Source organism: Grus americana, chromosome 2 (assembly GCF_028858705.1).
Source record: "Grus americana isolate bGruAme1 chromosome 2, bGruAme1.mat, whole genome shotgun sequence".
Taxonomy (NCBI): Eukaryota; Metazoa; Chordata; class Aves; order Gruiformes; family Gruidae; genus Grus; species Grus americana.
This window is the reverse complement of record NC_072853.1, coordinates 91666567-91693193: the sequence shown is the minus strand read 5'-3', so window position 1 is coordinate 91693193 and position 26627 is coordinate 91666567. Positions and strand designations below refer to the sequence as shown.

The following is a 26627-nucleotide window of genomic DNA, read 5'->3' as shown; positions in this document are numbered from 1 at the left end:
CCCTGCATTCTGCGTAATTATTAAAAAAAAAAAATATTGGTAGCTCTTCAACTGAGATTGAAGGTTTTACATATTTCAGTGAACGACCAGGTGGATCCCCAAATACACAGACCTTGACATTATTGATCAGCATGACCCCAAAGTAGCTCCAGAGCGTTTTGGGCCATTTGAACGTGGCCGGGGCGGCCTTGCTGTTCTCCCACCCCTTCCCCAGGCTGGGCCTGCACAACCCCACCAAAGTGCTGGCTGGAAACCTGCATACCACAAAGCAGTGACAACCTTACGCTGACCTGGAATCGCGGCCTGAGAGACCACAGAGATATTGCACATCCCAAATAGATTTTTCAACATCTTATGTCAAGGTAGAAAAACAGTTGCATGGGTTATGGGGACAACCACGGGCGGACGAGCCTCTGCCTCTGAGGAATTCGCCCCGCAATGTGCCTGGAGTGCAGGCAGACCCTGGTTGGCAGACCCTCACAGGGGCCCTTCCGCCCCTGCCGGCAGCCTCCGCGGCGCGGGGGTCGCTGAGGGCTGGCTGGGGACGTTGTCTCCTTCCTCCTCTCGAAGCCAGCGAGGCTCCCTGCGGGGCAGGAAAACGGCGTCCGCCTCCCCCAGCGGCTAGGGGCGGGGAGCGGGGCTGGGCGGACTACAGCTCCCGAAGGTCTGCGGGCGCCGAGGGCCGGCGGCCTCGCTTCCTGCCCGGCCTCGCGTTGCTTCGCCTTACGGACCGTCCGCGGCGGGAGCCGATGGCGGGCGCCGAGGGGGAGGAGGTGCTGGTGCAGTGCCCCGTGTGCCTGCGGGAGCTGCCAGGAGCGCACATCAATTCGCACCTGGACCGGTGCTTACAGGCTGGGGAGGGCGAGGCGGAGCCGGGCTCGTCGCCCCCTTGCAAGCGGCCGCATCTCGCCGCCGCCCCGCCGGGGAGCCAGGCGGAGGGGAAGCCGGAGGAGGTCCGTCCGTCCGCCGCCTCCCCGGTCTTGTCCTTCTTCAAAAAGGGCCGCGGCGGCGGGCAGGGCCCGGGAGCCCCCGGCAGGAGGAACGGGGTGGGGCGGGAGGAGGCTGCCGTGAAGCCGGAGAACGGAGGCTCAACGGCGGCGGACAGCGGGGCGGCGCTGCGCGGGGCGAGCCTGGCGCAGAAGCTGGAAGGGAAGCCCCTGGCCGAGCGGCTGCGGCCGGACACGCTGGGGGATTACGTGGGGCAGGAGCGGGTGCTGGGAGCCCAGACCCTGCTGCGGTCCCTGCTGGAGTCCCACGAAATCCCCTCCCTCATCCTCTGGGGGCCACCGGGCTGCGGCAAGGTGAGTGGCGCTGCCGGGCCCCGCCGCTGCTGCTGCTCCCGCCTTGCCGCGGCCCCGCCGGCGGGCGGCTCTCCCGAGCCCGGGGGAGCGGCGCTTAGCGGCCAGGCACAGGTTCACAGCCTGCAGCTCGGCTTCGATGCTCGGGCTCTTCCGTGTTTAATGTGGCTTTCAAGGCTGATGAGTGAACTTAAAGGGTGGGACCTGTTTATTTTTCTGAAGTCACTCTTCCCCCCCCCCTCCCCGTCTTCTTGGGTTCTTCCGTGATGTCTTTAAGTTTGCTGGTGCCTGCAAGTTTTCACCTGGATTGCAAAAACAAAACCTGCCTCCTGAATAAAGTAGAAATAGCTTGCCCCCCCCCCCCCAACCCCACTCCCTGCAACTTGCACTTTGGCTACCATGCCCTTGTTGGTTTCATGTAACTTAGATCTGGTAAACTCCAGACCCATTAACTAAAACACAGAAGCTGAGAAGCTTAAAGACAGCAACAAAACAGAATCTGTAAAAATGTCTGGGAAATGGGGTGAAGTACTGGCAGAGCGCTAACACAGGCTTTGCTTTAGCTCACAAATTGTGGCCCCTGGCAGAAGGCACATCAGGTGTAGAAGAGAGCTAACACTGTGGCCAGGCACTCATCCACCTATCACCAAACCCTCTGAAACCTATCAGTCTTTGCAGGATCAGACTGCTGCACACTCTTGTTCTGCCTCTTTTAAGGTATCAGGGGCTGACCGTGGTGAATCCCAAAAGGTACTGGAATTACAGCACAGCAGTGAAGGGATCCACAGCTGTAGTGAGGGAAGGACCAAATGAATGCCTCAGGTGTGGTCAGGAGGGAGCACTCAAAGATCTCGCCTTCTGTTTGTCCTTTTTCTCTCTATTCCAGATTTGCAGGGGAGAATGAAGCTAAGCAAGCAAAATATACGGTTGTTTCAGCCTAATGTATGCGCAACACTAAGTTTTGCATATTATATCTATAGATAGATGTCTTCATTTTGTGTGAGAGTGTGTGTAGGAAGTCTTGTACGGGGAAAATAATGACTAATGAATTGATGCTAGCAGAGGCGTTAAGGATGGAGCAGCAGCTTGCTCTTATCAGTGTACTTGAAGATAAAAAGAGACTTGATAGGTATGGTATTTGAATAATAATGCCAGTTAATCACAGTTACTAAGGAGCAGGTGTGAGAATAATTGATAGATGAATACTGTTAGGGATGATGCAACAGGTTGTATAGGTTAGATAACATACACCTGAAAAGAACTAGCTGGTGAACTTAAATAATTGCCACTTTCTTTAAAATAAGAAGATAATATCAGAAAGAGAGATATCTGAGGAGATGAGGTAAAGCTGTGGGTTTTTTTCTAAAAACTCATTAAAGAGGGAGGTGGATTGACTGAAGCAAGATGGCTAGGGAGACAAGTGTAATTGAGTTCTTTAATAAATAGGAATCCACCTTATTGAATAACATGTTCAGGGACCTGCTTCTGTATTTATTAATACTCTTCTACCTTTGGTTTCTTGTTATCTGTGTCAACAGTGTCTGCTTGCTCTTTCTTGAAGCCCTTTTCCCTTAGAAAATAATGTGGTTACAAATACTGTGCTAACAACAAAGGCAGCATACAGTCTCTGGAAACGAGAACTGAATTCAGTGGCTTTTGGGTTGTGATCTGATGAACCCGCCTTTTTTTGGCTATGGAAATGCTTTTTCATGAGCTTGTTGACAGCTTACGCTTGTTTCAGGTCTTCTTTAGGAATCTTCTCTGGTACTAAGACTGTCTTTGAAAATGGGTGATCTGGTTCATGCCTGTAATAATGCAGCTTTCGCTTTGCTTTCTCATGACCCATCTTACTCACCCGTGTACCTTATGTGGAGTTGTATTTACTAAGCTTGCTTCTCACAGAGTTTAAATTCTGCTGCTCATCAGTCATCTGACTTGCCTCAAGACTGTGCCTTTTGCCCCATCAAGGAACAGTTCTACAGTTTATTTGTTACCTTTTCTCTCTCTAAGTACTTACGCTGTTGGGTAGCTCATCTCCTTTCTATGTTACTCTTTCTCAACAAACGGTTTTGAGGCTACATACTTTCAGCTAACTCTTGGTGGACCATCTGTTACTGGCTGAACCAGAAATTCCTACTGCAAACAGCTGAACTTCTCCCTTCACCCATGTTTATCAATATTTCTAGGATGGTGCTGGAGTATAGTTTCATCTCTGGCCTTCTTCCCCATGAATCGTATTGTGTGTCTCAGGTAAATGGCTGAAAGTTCTATCCTTTACTTGGATATTTTTTATTAAATTCCTGTCCTTACAGATTGAACATGCAAGGCAATATAGTCCCCCTAAAGATGGAAAAAGAAGTCTGTGGTTGCCTGCCTACCTCATTCACTTACTATTTGGGTTGTATGTATGTAGCATGTCTAAGAAAACTTTTCATGAGGAAGTAACCTGAAACAGGTGGAGTATGGACGGATGAAAAGGAAGCTTATTTCTCTTTTTATGTGAAGTACCACATAACTTAGTGCTTGAAGTTTGAAAGATCTCGTGAAGGAGAAATAAGTATTTTCACTGCCTCAGGACGTAGTTGGACTGATAATCAAAAGATTGTTAAGTACAGTCTTTTTCAGAGGGAAAACTATTAAGAAATAACTATGCATTCTGTAGCTTCATATGTAACAAGCCCATGTGCTCAGCTCTGCCCATCAAATAAAATAGCCTTACATTAGAGGGTAGGTGCTAAAATAGGAGTATAATTAGATATGTTGGTCTAAATTCAAAAGTGCTGTGTAAGATAGTCATAGACTCCTTAAACCTCTTCACACTCCTGCTACCCATGGAATCTGGTTATTGCAGATAATGCTTTCTACCATTTCTACAGCCAAATGCCATGCTAACTGATACTTCTTTTGAAAAGGGTAGAGCAAGACTAATTAAAATATAAAATAACTGGAGATGGAACTAATCCTTGGGGCCAAATTTCAAATTAATTTATGTAGTATTATCAATCTGGACCTTTATAAGTAGTAGTTCAACAGAATTTTTCTAAGCCAAAAGAGAATAATCTTGGCTCTTAAGCTGCTATAAATGCATTATTTCATATTGTAGGTCAAGAGTACTTTTGGTGAATTTTTATCACGAAAGTAAGAAAGCTAGGTACCTGAGTAGAAATACACGTGCTTTGTACTGCTCTGCCCAAGTTGATTTCAGCCTCAGCTGCACTTGAATATTCAAGAAGGCACAATCAGAATTGAAAAGACAAAATCAGGGTACTTCTGTTGTGAGTTTATTTTCTTTTGAGTTTCCATCTGTATTGAGTTGTCTTATTTTAAGGGAGTGTGATCTTTATACTCTTAATCTGTTATCCAAGGTGCTCTAGATGGAAGGGTTTTGACTCTTTGTTTTTACTTTTGTCACTATTAAGTGTTGAACACAAGAACATTTTTTCTGCTTTTAAGAAGCTGACGAGACACAGGCCAGAAGAAGAAACACTGCTGCAAAGAGATGCCGTGGTTATTAACTTAGGAACAGTTAGCTTGTTCATCCTGACTATGCAAATTTTTAAAAGCCTGTATGAATCCTAGTGTAATCCGAGTAAGCTGTACTGTGATTTATGATACCTTAATGCAGGGATTTAGATTTTTGCTTGTCTGCCATGGGACACCAATTTTAGTAAAGAGTTAGCGGGGGACTCAGCGTAACTTGAGCACTGAATAATTTCGCTGTCACAAATACGGTTTAAGCCTTACAAACCTGAACATTCTGTATTTAAATACAGTAAACATTCTGTCTTACGTTTGCTATTTAACAAGAAAAAAATGTAGGCAGCAAGCGTCTTGAACCTGCTCCCTGCAGAAGATAAGACAACTTTCGCGCGTGATTTTCTGGGGTCCGTATCTGCAATCTAGTACTAAAGTAAAATATGCCATGCTGATACAATTGCAAAACATTAAAACCCCCAGTAAGTGGTCTTTGGCGCTTCTATCAAATCTCCAGTGAGATTTTATTTCTAGGACTCCCTTGTATTTCTTTTGTTTCTATTCAGGACTTTGCTATATGACACGTTGAAACACAGGCAGCAAGTCCAACTTACATGCTTTGCTCCCCACATATTTATCGTCCCTTCCTTCCAGCGTTTTCTGTTTTGCTAATTGAAGTGATTACCTAAATAGCTATTTGATTACTTGAGTGTATTTCATCTTGTGTTATTCATACTGCTTGGGGCCTGATTTGAACTGTTCGAACTAGTGAGTTCTTTTGCTTGATTACCATGAGATTTTTAACTGAAAATGCATGATGTCTGTTACAGTAGCGTGGAGTGAAAGTCCAGAACAGCTCTGAAAAATGGGTTTATCTTTGCAGTTGCCTGGGAGAAGTCTTCGAACACAGCATGCTTGATTTTGCTTATGCCAATCTAAATCAGGAATTAACATAGGGTAGCTGCCTAAGGAGAGAAAATACAATTGTATTTGTAAAGCAAATGGAATATAAGGAGACAAATCTGGATGCAGCAAATGGAGGCACAGCTCCATTTTACTCAACATTATGCAATGACCTTGCCTCTGTTTATGCTTGGTCTGACTTGGATTCTGGAAGTGCTGTAAACCACACGCTGTGGCTGTTGTTCAGTGACACCTTACTCCTCCAGTAGTCTCACAGGAGGCTATTTGGGGTGTGAGGAACCAAACAAGATGGGTAAGAATAGCATCTGCCCTTATATAAGTGCCAACTGCTGCCACGTTTGATTGCATTTATCTCTATAGACGGTGTCCCTGGGCTGTGTTCATCTGCTGTCCTGCCAGTTTCCTTTAGACACAGCCCGGCTCGTCTCCTGTGACGCAGTGTGGTAGCTTGGGGTCAGCTCAGGAGTGTTGGGTAGAACAGACCCCAGCTTTTTAAGCTATATCCCAGGGATCTGCTTCCCTGGTTGGCATCCGAGGATGCTGGCACTGTTGGTGTCTCGCTCAGGGCTGTGAAACAGAGCATGGCCTTTCCTGACTGCTTGTCCACCGTGGTATGGCCCTGCTGCCCGCTGCCCTCAAAGGGAGGGCTGAGGTTGAGGAGAGGCTGTTGATGGCAACACCACGTGAGCAAAGATATGGAAATGCTGGCCAGAATAAAGGAAGAGGCAAAAATAAAGGTAAAGTCGTGGTCAGAGGGCAGCAGGAAAAAAGGAGCATGCCATTTCAGAACTCTGATAATGTAATTCAGACCGTACAAGTCTACAGGTGTAGCTAATACATTGGTATAAATACCACTTACTTTACAGGAAACAATACTTCTGCTCCTCCCCATAAGGAAAAAAATATGATCTAAAGAAGAAACACCTATATAATAAAAGGAGCAGAATATCAACTTGTTTAGATGCTTCTGATATAGATGTATTCATTCATATTAAATTGCAACATCAGTGTCACTATTTTAAAAGACTTTTTTTCTAACGTAAGAATCAAACTTATTTCAAAATTCGTTTCAGATACTGAAGGATATTCAGTATATTTTCTTCTGCCTTATTCCATATTGGATTTTTAATTCTCTTCTTATCCCTCAAATACATTGGCCCTGAGTTTAGTGAGAGAAACTAGGGGTTTAGCATACTAGTTCCAGTTCTTCTGTGCTAGTGCCTTCATTCTTAGACTACTCTGTGTAAGTTAAGTCTCGGCTGGGATATATGTTCCCTAGCTTGTACCTTGATAGTAACAAAGAGGGAGAAGGCAATGTATCACATTACTGACTTTTGCTTGAGATGATATGAGAAAAAGCAGCATAAAAAATGAGCTCATGGGAGGTGATAGGCTTTCAGAGGGATGGGGAAAGTTTGACCTGTGCATGATGGGAAGTTTGACTTGCTAAATGGTTGTGCAGAACAGAAGGAAGAAGCCAGGAACATGCCTGTCCGCATCCAGCACTGCTTTTGAAAGGCAGTGTATGTTATTCTCACTATAACCTTTGACCCAGAAGTTGCCAGAGCAGGAGAGGTACATGCTGGCTGAGAGCTGTGCAGCAGTTTTCAAGTACATTCTTGGTCTAATAGTAACTTTCAAACAAATCTCTTTGTATTTCTACCCCTAATTTAGGAAAAAAAATACAATCTCCTGTGCATGTTTTTAAAAACAATTCCTCCCTGTTTTTTTTAAACAACAAAACTATCTATCTGAACATTGTATGTCAGCTTTGACTGACAGAAAAATGCAGGGATTCCACCTCTTTTTTGCTAACGAGTGGAATTTTCTTTACTAGAATTTAAATGTCTTGCAAAAATGTGGCAGCTTTAACTCTCAGTTTTCACTACAGGGTGTGCTGATTGATGAAAAGAAAAAAATATTCACTCTGGGCATAGAAAAGCAGTGATCTCTGCAGTCTTCTAATGCATTGATTTAGCTGTGTTCTTAGACTTATGCTGACCACAAAAAAGTCTCTTCATCTCTGATCTGGTGAATGAAGGCCAGGATGCAGTGTGAGCTACCAGTTTAAGTGGAGCTACAAAATAGACACTTGATTTCCCCACACACCCTGGGTTGTTTTGTTTTGTTTTTTTTCCTCTCACCACTGCTACTTTTAGAGAAGGAAGAGGTACATACGTCCTTTTTCATCTTCAGATTTGATGTATTGGGGTTTTCCATGCTTTCGGTGATTTTTTTAAGGCACGGGGCATCTTCCAAAGGTAGATTCTGAATCAAGGCCTTTTTGTAAGGAAACACCAACTTTTTGGTTTTATTTTGTTAGCTTAGTTTCAAAGATAGTTTCACTTTTGTTTTTTGGTTTCTCAGATCTTCTTGATTTCTGTAGGCTTTGCTGCGAGCACTTTTCAGTCTTGTGTTCTGCAGCAGTCCAAGGAGGGGAGAGGCTGGTGCTTTGAGCTCTAGGGGGTGAGAGAGGATCTGATACGGGATGTGAGTCTTTTATCAGGACATGAAATGATGCCTCTTCTCAAGACAATCAGGAAGCCCTTACTAAAACTAAAGTAAGAATAAATAGTGATACATCCTTCCCCTTAGCCTCCCGTTTCCCATCTTGGGCTGGTTACCATTTCAGGGACGAGGACATCCATTAAAGAGACAGATCAGTGCTGTTAGGGCAGTGACGAAGGTCCTGCCAACACCACTGGTAGCCACGTGGTAGGAGGTTGTTTCTGCAGCCTCCCTGCAAGAGCATCAGGTTGGCAGCACCTGCTGCTTTAACCTCAGTACTTGGAATATCTTCTGAAGCAAGCGGTTTTGTTGGCATCTGTCCCGCTCCTCAGCTGCTGAGGGTCTCCTGTCTTCAGTCTCCTTGAGCTCCTTCTTTAATAGAACAGTGAGCTCAATGCAAGAATCACCCATTTTTCTCTAGCAGTACTTTCAAATAGAGATACACTCTGCTTGGGACATGCATATACACCTGCCTTTACTATGGGTTGTGAAGGAAAGTCTGAAAATTATGCCTGTGGTGTGTTCAGGTGTAGTGAATCTGCCTGGCAGGTAGCACCAAAGATTGCTTCTGTGCTTTGGTAGGCTCAGTGCAATTCCCTATAAATAAGTTCTGATTTGAAGGAGTTGTCTATAAGGAAAGAAAAACAACATAGCTGCTCACTAAAACTAGCCAAAAGTTTGTTCAGTCAGCTGCCTATTACTTCCCTGGGCCAGCATTTGATTACTGTTGACTATTTAGATTTAGAGAGTTACATTTTCTTAAGTATATGTATAATTTTTCAGTACTAACATTCTTGTGCTTCTGTAGAGAACTGCTTTCTAATTAACTTCATTTTTATATGCAGTAGAAGTGGCTTTAATTAACATTGTAGTTTTTTATTTCTTAAATGTGATTGCACTGTAAAGTCTTCTACAGGTGTCTTGGGGTAGTCCAGCTCTTCATCCATTAACACACTCCACAAAATAACTGCATGGCAAATTGCAGTCAGCCTGTCTTCTGTGACAGGAATGTATTTGGCAAAGAGTTGTTCTTCCGTGGTAAAGGAGACAGCTGTCATTCCTGGCCTTTTCAGTATTGACACTGAATAGGTCTGGTACATAAAAGTGCAGGCATTAGAAATGCAGCAGTGGAATTGGCGGCTACCTCTAGCAGGAAGTTTTTAAGTCTTCTGTGTGCTAGAATAGCATGAACTAAAATACCTTACTCTATAAACTGTCAACACTGTCCCTGTGTCCAGAATATACGGCTCTGTTCTTTACATATTTCCTTCAAATGAATACTTTCTGTGTCCAAAATAATTTTTACAAAGCTTTCTCCTGTTGCTTTTTCAGACTACGCTGGCACACATCATAGCAAACAGTAGCAAAAAGAACGGCACGAGGTTTGTGACACTGTCGGCCACAAGTGCCAAGACAAACGATGTTCGAGATGTCATCAGCCAAGCCCAGAATGAAAAAAGACTGTTCAAGAGAAAAACTATCCTTTTTATTGACGAGATCCATCGTTTCAATAAATCTCAGCAGGTATTGTTCTACGCCACTTTTTGAAAAAAGCCTTTGTCAGCACTTCTGTAAAATTTCCAACTTTGCCTTAAGATGATAGCTTACTCTAGGCTCTTGATTTTAATGTTAATATTTTTAGTAGATGAATTAGGAAGAAACATAAAAATTAAATTCCGTTACTAACTTCCAATCAATGTTTAATTATTGTGATGCAAAGATTTAAATAAAAGGCTGATCTGTATTTATAGTTGACTTACATGTAGGGCTTTATATGACTTTTTCTGAAACTTTTTTTCTGCAAAGTCATGTTAGTAATGTTTGCTGCATATATCTTCATTTCAGCCTCCACCCTGGGGGTAGCATTCTGCATTACCTTTAAAAAGGTCTGGAATGTGAATGTGCCTAGGGTGCGTGTGTGTTTTAATAATGTCCCCTCTTTTCTGCGAGAACAGAGAAAAATAAGGCATGGCATGGATAACATATCCCAAATAGCTTTGAGATGACACATTGCTGCAGCCATCACTTGGGTGGTTTTTAGTTTTGCCTTTCCTAGGTCTCAGTTTTCTTCAGTAATATCATGGAAAGCTTGAATTCTGTACTATAAGTTACAGTTTTTATATTGAACCATGCTACAATCTTCCTATAGTTTTCTGAGCCATCCTGTAGAGTTATATAGGGAATTGTAGCCCTAAAGGTTGAATCAAAGGGTATTTAGAAGTAGCTTCACTATTTGTTATATTTGATAATGCAATTTCATGATATCTTACACTTGCAAAGCAATAAACCAAAGTCACATAAATAAACTAAAAATTTGCAAATTCTCGACACTGTTTCTTTTCAGCTGGTAGGGTCATTCCCAGTGCAAGCATGAGTTATTAAGGTAAACAGCCCCTAACATGCTGCACGCATGAAATTAAATCATTTAGATAGCTGAGCAGATGAGCTGCCTTGTCATTGAGGTTATTTGTCATATTAACAGGGAACCCAAAGACTCACAAGATGTTAAAAATGTAGCCTACTCACATGGGATGCTTCAGGTTGTCATTGATCGAGATCAGCTTTTTCTGCTTCCCTCCCATCCTCAGGACACTTTCCTTCCTCACGTCGAGTGTGGGACAGTGACCCTGATAGGAGCGACCACAGAAAACCCTTCCTTCCAAGTCAATGCCGCTCTTCTGAGCCGATGCCGGGTTATCGTCCTGGAGAAGCTTTCTGTTGAAGCGATGGAGGCGATTCTGATGCGGGCCGTCAGGTCCTTAGGGGTCCAGGTTTTGGGCCAGGGTGACCAGCACGGCAGCTCTGAGACTGGCAGCAGCAGCGAGAGCTCAGAGTGAGTACTTTATGGGCTGCAGGGTGTTAACGCACACAGCCTGAGGAATTGACTGCTTGCCAGGGAGAGAATGAAGCAGTTGGGGGGTGGGAAGAGAAACCCTAGCCACTTCTGATAGTAAAGAAAAGAAGTGGCAGCATATGGCAGAGGCGAAGGGTGACAGGAGAGAGAGAATTCAAAGCACTGGCTCTCTCCACCCAAAACATAATCTCACCGTCTGGATTAGGAGAGTTTTATACTTGGATCTGTGGCTCCTGACTCACCCTCTCAGGATATTTAAATCCATTCTGCTGCTGAGGATTTGCTGTGGAAGCCTGCAGCTGGTTCTTTGTCATGTCCTAACGTGTGTTACTTCTTGCTGCTGGTTGTAACAGCGTCATGTTACCATTAAGTGGTGGATGGGGCATCCCCTCTTAAATTAATTTGGAAATGCCCAACAAAAGCTTTTTTCTGAGAAATCTTTTTTAATAAAATCAGAGAGGATACTACTGTTCTTTAGTTGCAGGATAAGTGCTGTGGTATGTTTTATGGTTTGCTGTGGGGAGAGGGGGCTGTTGCTGCGAGGTGTTAATAGATTGTTTTTCTCTGCTTCTTGTTCTCCAAGCCAGAGTCACATTAAACATTTGGGACAGTTTTGGAAAAAATGAGATCCAGATTTGTCCATAAGGAATGTTATCTGCCCTTTGAAATGACTAGCTGGCAAATAAGAATAATGCTTGGTACTGCGCTACTTTCATGCAAGTTATGACAGTTCCTTCATGTTGATGCTTATGTGTGCTCCTAGTAATTTACAGTGCATTGACATGGTGGTAATTGGGCAGCCACTCTATAAGAAATAAATGAGAGGGAATCCACTTTGTCCTTTAGCTTTATCACAGAATGTAAACACTGAGAATCACTAACCTGAGCGCTGAGGTCAGGGCAGGGAAGGAAAGCTATTCCCTTTTTATTTTTAGGGTACCCTGCCTCATTGTTTACTCATTCGTAGCTTTTACATATTGTAGTAATGTGAATGTTAAAAGAGAGGGCAGTACTGCACGTCAGCCTTAATGTAATGGCACAGCTGTGGTTGTGGCTACACCCTGACTGGGGTTCGGAGACTTTCCTTTCTCTACAGGATTAAAGTACAAGGCATAGTTTCGGCTGCAGTTGTTTGGGTTTGGGTTTCGCTGGACTCTCCGTATCTGTAACCTTCTGTTAGCTATGGATGATTTAAACAGCACGGTGTGGTGCTTCATCAAACTGAAAGGAGTCTGGCAGGCAGACTGTCAGACTAGCACAGTTTCAGAAATCTTTTTGTGAAGAGAGAAGGCCCCACTCCAATAGCTAATGTGCAAGCCAAGCATTTAAAAATAAAAATGGAGTTCAGAATTTAGGAGCATTGTTTGCAGTTGTGTGTTAAGTCTTTCTTGTCTTTCCTGCCACTATCTGGTTCTGGTTTGTAGTTGATGCATGCTGTTGCTGATGAGTTTGGCTTTTTGTAAGCCATCCTGTCCCTTAATGTGGGTCTGGTTTTGGTCTTGTTAATTCCTTCTTATTGCTTCATTGTCCATACCATTTCTGCTCTTTCGTTTCCTCCCCACCTACTATTCTGCAGGAGCAACTGTGTCTCATCTTTTACCTCTTCACCTCCCTGCCTCTTTGAAGCCGGGTTCTCATTAAGTGCAGGCAGGTAACAGTGTGCATGCTGTCCTGAGGAATAAATGAAAGTCACCAATTACAGCTGAATTGGTTGTTCACTGTGCTCACCTTTGTTCCAGGACTGGAAAAGGAGATGTAAGGCAGCATGTCCCCAGATGTAGGGCATGCCCACTTTGGAAATTCTAGAGATGTGTACATTCAATTTTGGATTTCATTTCCTTAAGGAGTGAGTTTCCCTTCCCAAACCATGGAAGTGCCATATGAAATCCTGCACGTGCTGCCTGGCCTCAGCTTATCAACTGATCTTGGCATCACATCACTTGTCTGACATGCCAGCTGACTTAGACAGGATTTTGAAGAGGCTGATTCTTTGTGGTCTCTTCTCTTACCTTGAGGAATAAGGTGAGGGTGAATCTTCCACAGTCTCTACAGGTATCTTCTGTTCTCAACAAGAATGCAGTGATTCAATAGGTTTCATCGTTTCTGCACTCCATGCACAGCTGCAGTTATCAAAAGGAAAGTGTGCTCTACCAGAATCTGTTTCCTTAAATTTTCTTGGTGGCTTTTTCTTATCTTATCTTTTCTTACCTTGCTTCTGCCTTTGTTGCAGGTTTCTGATAAAGTTAGCTCACCTGGCTTCTCTTTGATCCCACTGTGGCCTTTTCTTGCTGTAAAGCTGAAATAGAACTAGCAGGAGGTGTTACCTACTTTGGTATCTCTTTCTTTGTTATGTCATCGTGCTTATAAAGCTTCTTTGACAGTTTTTGTATTAGTTACTAGATTTCTTTGTGTTATATTTTCATCAACTTCTATTGAATTGTGCCTCTTAAAGCGTGCAGTAAGCTAAAAGAGGGGGTGAATATGAAAGGAAGAAATGCACTCATGATGAAGAAAGCTAAGCAGAAGTCAGTGTTAAAGATGCTTTATATTGCTGAAATTTTGCTTGTGCTTTCTGCAGTTTACGCTCAGTAATAGCGCAAACTTTTCCAGGTGCCCACTGATACACTAGACTTGTACTGTGTCAGTGATGGAGGAAATAAAATTCTTTTGGTTTTTTATTCTTGGCTTTTTATTTTTATCATTCAAGTGCTGCCGTCAGAGTTGTATCTTCAGTTGAAGTCAGACAGTAAACTGGATGGTGGAGTAACATATTTGCAGTTAGATAGCACAGAAGGTGCGCAGCTGAGGGAAATGAAAGGATCCCCGGTTTCCTGTTGGCAAGCCCAGACATCACGCAGTTCAGCTTGTTAGTGGCTGTATTACAAGTACTGACAGGTTTTGAATTCGCTGGTTTGTAAACCACAGTGTTTAAGATGGGCTTCTTTGGGGTCTTCAGTGTTGAAGACCTTTTTGAAAATTGTTCCCTTTTTGGAACAGCCATCTGATTTCCTTGCTGGCAATAGAGTTGCTGGAATGAGAGGCCACGTTCAAAGTTGATGCTGTAAGGCAGTGAGCAATGCATATTTCAGATGAAGAACCGTATTTGCCTGTAAAAGGAGTGAGCGTAGTGAGAATAATTTTACTGAGAAAGAAAGTACTGTTTTATAGGCGAATGAAGGAAAGGGTACTTTATCTCATTTTCTGATTAATTATTTTTAAATCTTTCTTCATACAGGTTCTCCTTTTATTTACTGTGTGGCATTGCTTGCATTCCCTTGTCTTCTGATCAAACACCGGTGATGTACAGGTTTTATGGGTAGTTCATTATGCATTTCATGTTGGTTCTTGGCACAAACTGTCTTGAGAGTATGGAGATAAGGAGGAACTGAAAGAAGGATTTACTACCGTGTAGTGGTAGTTTTCCATTCCTTAAGCTAGTATATCACCTTCAGCTCAGTGAGTGATGGATCCCAGGGTGTTCCTTTTGGCTTGTTTATGTTTTTGTCTCTGAGTATCACTGGTTACAAGGTGCCAACATTGAGCATTGGCATCCAGTGGGTGTTCACTGTTAATTTCGGAGGGTGAAAAAAATACGACACTGCTCATCTCCAAGAGGCTCAGGAGCTTGGGAAGAGGTCAGCAAGCATGGAGGTTGTTCAGCCTCACAGTTGTAGGGTGTGCAGAAGTCAGGTAAATGGAAGGGTGTAGGGCACTTTTGTTTCTGAAGACAGGATGGGCTTAAAAACATAAAATAAAGCAAGTGTCTTTTGGAAGCCAAGGTATTGAAATAATTGTCATCATGATTTTGGAATTAGACTCTTACCTAGTGAAGTCAAAGCATCAAAAAAAAAAAGAAAATAATTTAAAGATTTAATTCCTCAGGAAAAATTAACTGAATTCAGTTATTCTGAGTATAAAATGTTATTGTTTTGAAATGCTGAGTGTGGAATTCAAGATTCCCTGAGTTAATGGCACAGGGAAGCGTTACATTATTACCAATCAGTGACTGTCATTAATATGCTGTGCAAACAGCTTGCTTGTGTGTGGACATTTTCTCTATTTATTCTTGTTCTTTGTCACGTTCTGTATACGGTGCTACTGTTGTAGACATGGGCTGGATCAGCCTAATACATTATTGGTAATGGAAGTGTCGTTGCAAATATGTTGTAACTTTGATTTCACCGTGGAAGTGGACAAGACCTTTGCTTGTAACCATATTTTCTGATCTCTCTTGTGCATATTTGTTTCAATTCTTGTAATTCTAATTGCTTGTGTTGAGTCAACAGGGTACTACAGTCCTATAGTGGAACCGAAGGGACAGAAATACAACTCAGCTTTCTTGCCCAGCTCGTAATTAGCAATTAAATGGCAATAGGGCTGTGAGGCCTCAACTTTGATTGGGATAGGCTATTCTTAGTTTCTTGCAAATGTCGTAACTACCTTTTAGTGCTCTCAGTGCTTCCCCTCCATTTGCAGTTGCTGAGTACAGTTGTGGGTATTGGTGTGGGGAGGCCTCAAGCATGTGATGTCTGCAAACAGCAGGCAAAGAGCTTAGTCCTCACAGGTGAAACCTTCTCTGCAGTTTGCCCTGCTGGTGTATCCAAAGTGTTTCCCAGCGTGCAATATAGTTGGGTTTGTTCCCTGTTGATGGAGGTATTAGCAGCAGGATGTCTGTGTGTAGTGCCTGCTGGTTTTTCAAACTAGCTTTCGCTTTCTTTGCTGGCTTCTTTTGATGCATATAGAAAAATCTGGTGTCCATCTGTAGTGCTGAAGGTTGAACGCCGCTCCCTGATTTTCAAAGAATTTGATGTATGAGATAGCTGACTGAATGAGGCACTGTGCTGTTATATTCTGCTGCTTCCCCACAAAGAAGGTGTTTGAAACACCTGGGACAAAGTGTCATTATTTTGGAGTGCCGCTGTGCGTGCGTGTTAAATTTTTTCATAGCTTTATCAAATACATGGGAAATAAGGAGATCGAAATAAAAATATAACAACTTGCATATGTGTATATAAATAGATTTATTTTTTCCACAGGATGTGATTCCTGCTGCCTACTGTCTGCAGCATGGGTTATGACCCTAGAAGACATTTGTCAGCATTCACTTGTAGTGGTGTGGATTAAGATTGCAGCTCTGCAAGCTTTTCTCTCTCACGTGTGGGCATGAGAGGACTCAAATACTGACTGTTGAAGTTTTTCCAGCACCTACTGTCTTTTGCTTTTGTGTGATGCATGCAAAGTGGGTTTAAAGGAGGAAGAGAAGGCAAGTAATGAAGATTAGTGGATCTGTGTGTCTGGGAAACCTGACATGGCCTCTTTGTACACTACTGGTAATAACAGTAATAAATCTTCCTTGTCAATGAAGTGCAGGGCTGTTGTGAATCCTTAATTATTTGGCACACAAGGGCTTCATAAGAAATTGCCTCTCACACCAAGTTCTGTGCGTTAATCCCCACTGATAGGTGTCGCTCTTGATTTTCAGTCTGGTTACTAGAAATGGCTAAGCTAGAGCCATTACTTAATGCCACGCTTTAACACCACTAGCTGCTGTTTCCAAATCAAATCACTTGTACCCTCTGCCTGGCAAGAGCCGTTACCTTGTCTACATAACTAAAGTTTGAGGGTCAAATCCTCAACAGTATGCACATGAAATGTGCAGAGGCAAGTTGGTTTGCATGTGCAAACCATGTGGGAACTGCAACCCAGCAGATGAAAACCTGGAGAAAGAGCTGGAGGACTTTGTTGCTTTCCCAGATTTTTCATAGACCCGCTATGAGATCTCAGGAGATCCTTCACCCATTGCTGCATTTCTTAAATCTTCCTGTCTTGTTCATTTAGATTGTGTGTTCACTGGAATTTGGCCTTTTTCATGTGTTTGTGTAGTCCTGGCACACTTGGAGTAGTAGATTGTAAGAACAGTGACTTGGATGCACTAGGATGCCTTTTCTTTCTAGTAAGACTTTTTTTTTTGTACCCCAGTGACTAAGTTGTAATACCTGTTACCATTTTAAAAAAAGAACGTAGGTTGCATATATGCTTTACAATGTAAACAATCCTTCCGGTTGCTGCTTTTTAAAGAACATCTGATAGCAGCTCTTGCTGTTGGTAGTTAGTTCAAAACCTTATGCTAATTACTTAAAACCTCATTATATTCTCTCACATGCATTTGGGTAGCTTCCTACCTTTTAATTGTCCTTCCAACAAGGAATTTGAAGTGCTAGCTATGAAATGCTGATGGAGTAAAACCTTGCAAAGTTCAACTGACTGCGCCAGAATTGTGCACTGGCAAAACCCTAACCCTAGTTTCCATTGAACTTACTGAGATGAGGAAAAGTAGAGGTGTTAAATAGATGAGAGATCCTGCCCTACCTTTTTCATGTGCAATTGTATTTAACATGCCTTGGGGCAGGAGTAAAGGGGTGAGGTCCCACAGTGTTCTCCCAGGCCCTGCAATGCCCAGTCATGATAGAATGAGTTAACAACAAAACTCAAACCCAGCTGCCTCTCAACAAACTTTGTAAAAAAAAAAAGTCATCTCTAGCATCATATGCAAGGAGAGGAGTGTGATGGGGGCTAACAGCGTATGGTTATTCTGTTGCAGATGCCCAGTGTACATAGAGGAGAAAGCTCTAAATACCCTAGCCTACCTTTGTGACGGTGATGCAAGGACTGGACTGAATGGACTCCAGTTAGCAGTTCAGGCCAGATTAGCAGCGGGAAAGACCACTCCTCTGACTATCACCAAAGGTGGTTCTGCAGATGGGATTCTGATAACAGAAGAGCATGTAAAGGAAGGACTACAGCGGTCTCACATCCTGTATGACCGAGCAGGTGAGTACCTGATGTAGTTTCTGAGATGCAGCATTCTCAAGAGCTGATAGCCTTTATAATTTCTGTTTCTTCTCCCTCTGTCCTACCAGCTGCTCTGGTGAGACAGTGGTTGTACTGAGATTTGGCCTAAAAATTACTTTTCCTTTACAGAGTAGCAGGCTCACCCAGAAATTCCTTCTAAACTGGGTTTCCTCTTACCATTTAGGAAGTATAGGTTAGCTGAGGGACATATTTGCTGCCCTGCAAACAGTTGCATGGTGAAATTATTTGTTCTTTAAGGTTATTAGAATATTGTCTTCTAAGGGGTTTGCACTATAAACAGGGAGAAGTAATTTAATGAGGAGATTTGTTCTTGCAGGGTGGGAAATCTTCCATTGCGCTTCTACTCCTTTGAAAGTCTTGGAAGTGCTCACATTCACAACAATGTCTTATTGGAAAACCTGAGCAGCTTGCTTTATTTTTAGAGTTGCTTTTTAAGGTAATGAATTTAGTAGCTTGCTTAGGGTAGGTCACATAAATCTGATTGCATTTAAGGCTACCTAATGTGATAACCACTCTTCCTAAATTTGTGCCTTGGCAAGGTTAGGTTATCACAATAGTTGGCCACTACACCATTTTATCTGAGAGGGTTAAAAATCAGAGCGTGAATATTAGAGATCAGGTGAATCCCCTTGAACGCATATGCTAGTTCTTCAGCAATACTTGAATCACCATGCAGTATAGTAGCAAACGATTATGCCAAGCCATATTTGGAGAACTGATTGATTTTTTTTGTTTTGCCACTGTATCTGATACGCTCAATTAACTGTCACTACTCAAAACCTGTGATGAGAGATTTCTTGAGGTTGTTCGTAATGTATATGCCTGCTTGCAGCTGCCTTGCTACAAAGAGGAAGCGATGGCTCATTGTCAGGAAAGAGTCAGCTGGGCAGATATTGATATGATGGCAGCTGAGCAGTGGAGGGTAGGCAGAGGGAGGGCGAATAAAAATTTGTTGGGGTCTGTGGCAGGAAGAAGTCATGATTAGGAGGGAGCGGAAAATCTGACCGGTTTACTGCTGCGAGTCTCTTGCGTCGTGTAGGTCCCTTGTGTGTTTGCTGTCGCCTTGTGGCCACTGCCACGCAGAACTCTTGGCTGTGGCCGTTGCTCCCAGCTCTCCCACGCCTACTTGCTCCCTTAGAGACAGCATGGAGTGCCTCTTCCAGGCTTGCTAATAGTGTGTGTCACCCCCTTCTCCGTGGCAGAAATCCTTCAGGCTCTGTGTAGGGGGTTGGGGTTTTTTTGTCAGAGATTTTTAGAGATTTAGAGGGGTTAGAGTGGTAAAAATTCTGTTTTTCTTGATTGTATGAATGCCAAAGAGCCCGCAATAGGTATTTTCACAATAACAGGTTGCCTGAGTACATGCTTTGACAAAATTTCTGTCTTCTGCAGAGTAGTCTGTCTCAGTTGACCAGTTTTGTCCATAGCAGAGATACCTGGTTGTCCTTTTATGTACAAAGGGCTTCTGGATAGAGGCTACTGTAAAAATAAAACACACTTTTGTAGCATGTTTTAGCAACTACTTTTTGAATCGCAGTTCTTATGGTGAAATCTAAAATCTTCTAATAAAGTGTTTCAGCCTTATAAAATGAAGAGACATGATGCTGTCTAATGATGATAGCAGCACCATACATTTGAGTGTAGTGTGTTCATGTAGAAAGCACCAAATAATTAAGTAGTGTTCAGAATTGTGTAAACACAGAATTTTGATTTTACATAATTATTTTTGCTCACCTTCAGCAAAATTTGGCAAATATATGTAGTCTAGGAAGTAGTCTAGGAAGAAAATTATTCTTAAACCAGTCATTAGGCTATTGCTCTGATCTGTGTGCGGACACGTAAAGACAAGATCTTTGTGCAGATAGTCTGTGCATTTTAGCTGGAAGGACAAAGAAACAACTAGTCAAATTTCACTTCCTTTGCCGTGTCAGTGGAAACAAATTTATTAAGTCATATTTTAGCTGTTAATAGCAATTTTTTCAATTTTTTTATTTTTGGAGAAAATTATGCAGCAACCAAATTAATTAAAATTAACTGCATATGGACAAAGACCAGATATCTTCTTCCTCTTATGTATTGTGTCTTCACTTATGGTAAAGACTGGGAATGTGTTAAGCTGAAAATAATTTATTCTGTGATCTGGAACACGGTTGTTCCTTCCTTTTCTATGGAGAAGGTGTCTCACACCACAGTGTTTGTTTGCCAGCTTTATTGTTTTCTGCTGGACCAGAATGAGAAGTCTTTTTACCCATGCTGTCTTTCTAGTCTTATTTCCAAGGCTTTCTTCCATCCTTTATTGGTGAGCAGTTGATGCTTACCTTTGGCTAAGACAGACAGGAAATAATGAGATAGGGACTTCTATTTTACTTTTGCCCTCCACTTTACAAATAGGGATTGCTTAAGAAGTCCAGATATTAATTATGGTCAGTAAATGAGGCCTTTTCCCTGTTTTCTATCAATAAGACTTTAGATAAATTAACATCTGAAATAAATTAACTGGAAAACTCTTCATGAGCACATAAAGTGATTTAGTGGCACAAAACTGGGAATCAACAAGATTTATTCATCTATATACATTAGACACTAGAAAATCCTGTCCTCCACAAAGCCTCTGTGGAGTATCTTGCATCTCTTAGGAAAGGTATTTGCTTGTGTGGAAACCGCATAGAGAAAATGTGTTTTGATTTCAGGAGGTATCCAGGGCGCAAAACACTAGTGATAGATAAGTTTGCATGTGTCTTGTCTCTCAGCTGAATTCATAGGGCTAAAACCTATATATTGGCTAACCAATCCGAGAGACAGAGCAACTAAATAAAGGTCTATTAAAAGTTCTAATTTTTTTAAACTGCTTCTGGTATCTCACATAGAAAAATATGTAAACTGTATTTTTTAAAAAGAAACATAAAACCTCTTTGTCCAATGCATGTAACTGTATTTTGCCTTTAACTGAAACAGCATTTAAAGTACAACTGCACAGTTTTTCTGAAGAAGTCCAAGTCTGGTGTATAAGTATTGTCATTATGTTGGTGACTTGGTTACCAGCATCAGCTTTGTGAGGAAAGAGTTAAAGGGAGAACACGGTCCCCTTTCTCAGCCATGTACTCAGAAATGTCCCAGAGGTCTGTATCTCTAGTCCCAACCTACCCTCTCAACTCCTTCTGCCTCTCCAGCTGGTACCCCAAGTACAGTAGCCCAAACAGCATATAAAAGCACTCCAGCAAAAAAATTCTGAGCGAGTGCAACCTCTGGAGATATTTAAAGGTTGTCTTCCTTACTTTTAAGAGACCGAGAGATGCCTCTTCCAAGAGGATGATGAGAGTTCAGCTGCTTGGGTTTATTGCTACTAACTCAAGTGTTATGACGGAACACGGACATGCTGTTTGTGTTGGCACGAGTAATGACTGCATACCACGAGGCTCTTTGTGCAGAGTCCTATCAAAAATAGCTGTCTGCCGGCCTGCGTACGCCGGCAGCGCACGCATTGAATTTCCCACAGAACCACACTGCAATGTGAGCAGCGACGTGGGAAGATGGACCCAATTTCTCACCTAGGAGGTGAAGGTCTTGCTGGCTATGAAAGGAGCAATTGCAGCGGTATGGGGGCTTTGGTTTTCAAAATCCTGTGTGCGGCCTTTTGTTTTGCAGGGCCTACAAGCGGCAGTGACGTGTTTTGATACGGTCCTCGGGCTGTAAATCCTTTTAGCCGTAGGAAGAAGAGAAGTATTAACAGATGGCTGTGCATGCAGCCAGTTGCCTTTATGATACAGTTAGCTGTGAGCCAAGGAGTGCCAGGCACTTTAAAAAATAAAAAAGGCAGATTATGTGGAAAGTTTAACAACAATATCACAGCAAAATACTCTTACAAGTTCGATTAAAAGAAATGCATAAGAATCAAAACCAGCTGCACAGAGGAACATGGAAAGCAGGAAGGGTCTCAGTCAGTGTTTGTAGTATTTTTAACTGTAGCCCTAAAAGATCTGTGAAATGGCTTTGTTTCTCCTTGCAGTCCATATGTAATCTTATATTAAACTTTCATGTTAAAAAAAAAAAAAAAGCCTTGTAAATAATTCAGTCTTCCTACTCCTTACTTTAGCAGTCCAGCATTTCACGTAGTTGGCTTTTCTGTTTCGTTTTGTTCGTAGCTTTTTGTTTGAGCTGCTTAGTTTTCAGGACCCTTCCAGTGGTGCAGGTGTCTAAACTGAACCCAACATTTCATAGCGGTTTGCCAGGGTTGTGTGCTGTGATCTGTTTCTTCCGGATTGTGTAATGTGCCATCATTGTATATCCACAGCAACATTTCCTTTGTTTCCCCATGTAACGCAGCAAACCTGTGTCTGATTCACTGCATACTTTATTTTCATAGAATCTTAAGGTTGGAAAAGACCAGCAGCCCAAGGTCCTTTTCCTCCAGGCAGCTTTCCAGCCACTCTTCCCCAAGCCTGTAGCGTTGCATGGGGTTGTTAAGCTTTAGTTGATATGAAATTTCTGTTTTCTAAAATATCACTAGGGTGTAGAACTGGATTTCTGTGATTCCTGTTGCCTTCTCAGAGCTCTGTGTGTGTCCAAAAGCAATGGTCAGTGGTTTCTACATGCTCATAGTGTATTCTTTGTCACTTAGGAGATATTTATAAAGAGTCTTCTTCCTAACTGCTTAAAATATCATAATTCTTTTTCTTTTGAAAGAGAGGTCATTAGGTTACCAAAACCAAATTGTTTGCCTTTTAATCTTTAAAAAAAAAAATCCTCCTTTTCACCTGCTGTTGCTCTGTTATGCTTATGTAGTCAGTGGAATGATCTATGTGGCAAAGCATGAAGGTGCTTTAATGAACGCCATAATCACATATACATAAAAAGAACTTGAAAAAGCACATTATGTTTACCTGCTGTGATCTAGTACAATATATTATATTCTCTTAAATGCATTTCACTTAATTTCCTCCTAACAGCTTTGTGTATTTCTTCTCCCCCGTTCTAAATAGGAGAAGAACATTACAATTGCATCTCTGCCCTGCATAAGTCTATGAGAGGCTCAGATGAGAACGCTTCACTTTACTGGCTTGCTCGAATGCTTGAAGGTGGTGAGGATCCACTGTATGTGGCGAGGAGGCTGGTGAGGTTTGCAAGTGAGGATATAGGTCAGTATTTCAGGTTGGAATATTATGCTGAATGAAGATCTGCTAGACTTCTGGTTTCCAAAAATTGGCATTCGAAGGAAAAAACAAAACAAAACAAACCCCAAAACTGCTATATGCAAAATAGGTACAAAATACTGAAATGCTCCACATCCAACAAAAACTTTGTGTATACAGACAGAGACCTACACATGGTGTCATTGTGATGATTACCTATTGTAGGAGAAACTGAGTCTTTTGAGGTCATGTTTTGGCGGTGTATTAATATGGATTCTTTTAAAGTCTGGTGATTGTAAGTCACCAATAAACTTGTGTGACCAAGAATGTGTATTTCAGGGATGTCTGGTTGTTTTTTTTTTAATGACTGTGGAATGTGAATGCCAACCCTGACTTGCAAGCTTCAGGTTTGATAGCTGGCTCCCTAGCTGTAAGACATTTTGATTGTCATACCCAAAGTAACAGATGCAGCAACGCTTCTAGCACACGTGTGGTGGGTGAAGAGTTATGAGATCTGAGGAAGTTATGTCTGTATAGCAAAATTCCCCCATTTATTTCTCACTTCCCAAAAGTAAGCGAATCGGACACTGGCAGCTACTGCTCAGGCTGCCACCGTGTGGCAAGAGATTCAGACTGTAAATCATACTCATGATTTAGACCTTTCTTGTTTGGGGGGGACAGAAGCAGGAAGGCTGTGGATGGAGGGAGCACATCTTATGTACAACAAAGTATTGTACCAGAAGTTCCAACATCTGAGAAAGCAAATTTGAAATGTGCATGGATAATCTTCCCTCTCATAGGAGGGGAAAAAAGAAGAGAGAAGGAAGACAGTAACTAAAGTAAACTGAATTTAATCTGTGATCTCTTTTTGTAGGGCTGGCAGATCCATTGGCTTTAACACAAGCAGTTGCTGCTTATCAAGGTTGTCACTTTATTGGAATGCCAGAATGTGAGGTAAAGGCTTCATTAATTCACTGATTTGAAAGTACTGCAAACTGTAAAACCTAGTTATAATTACAAAAAGAAACAGATTGCAAGGACAAGAAATATTTATTTGTTCGTTTGGCACACCTCTTCTCTGACAAGTAAGAGACCATTGTAGCTCTTCAAATAGATGCTGTAGTTTGAAATAAAATTCCCTGCGTACTTTTTGTTAAAATGTGGTATGTAAGCTAACATAATTTTGGTCTGTCCATTTTTTTTTTTTTCTGTTATAAATAAAATACTATATTCTGATGTTCTAAATTAGCTATTCTTTTCTAGTAGCAAAAATCACGAAGAACTGTGTTTTTGTTAAATGATAACATTCGTATTGCAGCGGCAGGCAGAGGTCGGTTTAAAAACATAATCCCTGTCATACTACACAAACAACCTGAATAACAGACCTTTGCTCACAGAGCTTAAAAGAAGTCATTTAACATTCTCCCTCTTCTTCTTTCCAGGTCATTCTAGCACAATGTGTAGTGTATTTTGCCAGAGCACCAAAGTCTATAGAGGTATATAGGGCATATAGCAATGTCAAAGAATGTCTGAGAATGCACACGGGACCTCTGCCGCCTGTTCCGCTGCACCTGAGAAATGCCCCAACAAGGCTCATGAAGAACTTGGGCTATGGTAAAGGCTATAAATATAACCCCATGTACAAGGAACCTGTAGAGCAGGACTATCTGCCAGAAGAGTTGAAAGGAACAGACTTCTTCAAGGAACGAGAAACGTGACGGCCTTGCTCGGAATGGGTTTTGATACTGTGACTCGAACATTTGTACTGGGATGGAAATTCCCCTCATAGTTCCAGCCGTCTGTTACTGTCGTTGCAAGTATTAAGCCACTGAACCTTTCAGATACCTTCTTATCCTACTGGTTTTACTACTGTTATTCTGAAGATGTTTTGTAAAGAATTACAGTTAGGCAGTATAGAAATGAAAAAATAAGCTTTATCAGTATAGTGCTGTCACCTTCTGGTTCAAATGGAGAGAAAATGAGAGACTTGTAATTCTGGCTCTTTCTGTGAGACGAGGAATATTATTGTGCTGCTTTTTAAAATCAGTATCTATGTCGGATTTTGAGAATTGTTTATTTTCCAGAAAAATAGTAAGTTGTACCCACTCTGCTAAAATATGTAAACAAAATATAATTACAGCGTAATTCTTGCTCTTGTGATGTTCCAGAGACTAATTTTATACAACTACATTTATTAAACCAATAAAGTTGTTAAAAATAGCGTCTATGCATTTGTTTAAATATTCTTATGACAGCAGTGTGGAAGTTTGAAGGTTTGAGGTTCCTTTATCATCTCTACTTTCCAGAGAAAGTTTAAATCATTTTGGAAGTAGAATAGTTATGAAAATAGCTGAATTACGTTAGTTTTTGAAGTGGTATAATTTTAAATTTTTATTGTATGATGACATTTTGGGAAGTGCTTTTGGAAAGGAGATTCCTGGTAGCAAAACACACTCATATATTTCCAGTTGTGTTTCAGGAATTCCATTAGCTTTGAATTGGAAAGCTGAGAGACACAAATTGACTTACTGCTGTTACAATAGAGAGTTTGGCTTCCTCTTCCAACTGAAAACATATTCACATCCAAGATTGCCGTTGACTGAACATTTCAATAAGTGGAATGTACAGTCATGGCCGTGTCCCTGATGTTGACAACATTCCTTCACTTAAGTGCTGATTATTTTTCTTCTCTTCAATCCTCTTTAAGTGTACAGCGGTCCAGTGTGCTGAAAACAGCATGTGACGCTGCTAACTAGCAGTTGGGTAGCAGAAGAGGACTGCGTTTGGCTAGAATTACAGCAGATAATTAGTGAAGACGACTTTCATTGCTGAAATGCTGAGGAACCACCAGGGCAACTGTGCACACTTGTCAGAGCACCATGGAGTAAACTGGCCACCGGTGATGAGGGTGTGTGCCTTGGCTGAAAATTACCACTGACACGGTAGTGCAGTGCAGTTACAGCTGGATTTGCTCGGTAACTATTCAGGATTTGCCTGCTACATGCCCCATATACCTGTGTTACTGAGTCTATACTGGTTACCTGATGGACTTCCAAGGATTCCTGTCCTGATCCCGCTTAGTTTATGAACTGAGATGAGATGAACGCTTACAAGGCTTTATATATGGCTTCATGATCTTCATTTGCTGTTCAACTAAGAATGCCACATCCCTGTTAAAAGAAGGAGGTGGGTCTGCTGACTTCCTTGGGAGGTGTCAGAAGGTTACTAACTCTCCTCCAAAAGGACTATGTACCACAGATTATTTTTTTTATATATGACATTGAATCATTTGGGTTTTTTCTGATACGTTGACTGAAAAATAGCTGGTGCTTTGCTTCCTCTTTACAGTATTGCATTTAACAATTTTTTAAAACTTGCGTTCAGCTGCCTAATTCAATTTGTAAATAAATATTTCATTTTGGGGCAAAGGAAGAAAACCATTTTGCATTGGAGCCATGTCAAGCTCATTGCACCTCTCTTGAGCTGTACGTGTGATACAACCCAGCTACCTGGCATATACAAATTGCAGGCAGGTATTTCTTGACATCAGAGGTATTTGGTGCCGTGCGG

The 26627-nt window shown here is 41.9% G+C and overlaps 1 protein-coding gene across 1 annotated transcript; it reads left to right on the top strand.

Annotated features, from left to right (window-relative positions):
• The first annotated feature begins 691 nt into the window (after positions 1-691).
• Positions 692-25275, top strand: WRNIP1 (WRN helicase interacting protein 1). The gene is made up of 7 exons (XM_054817466.1): positions 692-1301; positions 9537-9728; positions 10793-11037; positions 17660-17889; positions 22908-23063; positions 23932-24011; positions 24500-25275. The coding sequence occupies exons 1-7, from the start codon at positions 750-752 to the stop codon at positions 24773-24775; spliced, it is 1731 nt and encodes a 576-aa protein (XP_054673441.1). The 5' UTR covers positions 692-749; the 3' UTR covers positions 24776-25275.
• Positions 25276-26627: the final 1352 nt, after the last annotated feature.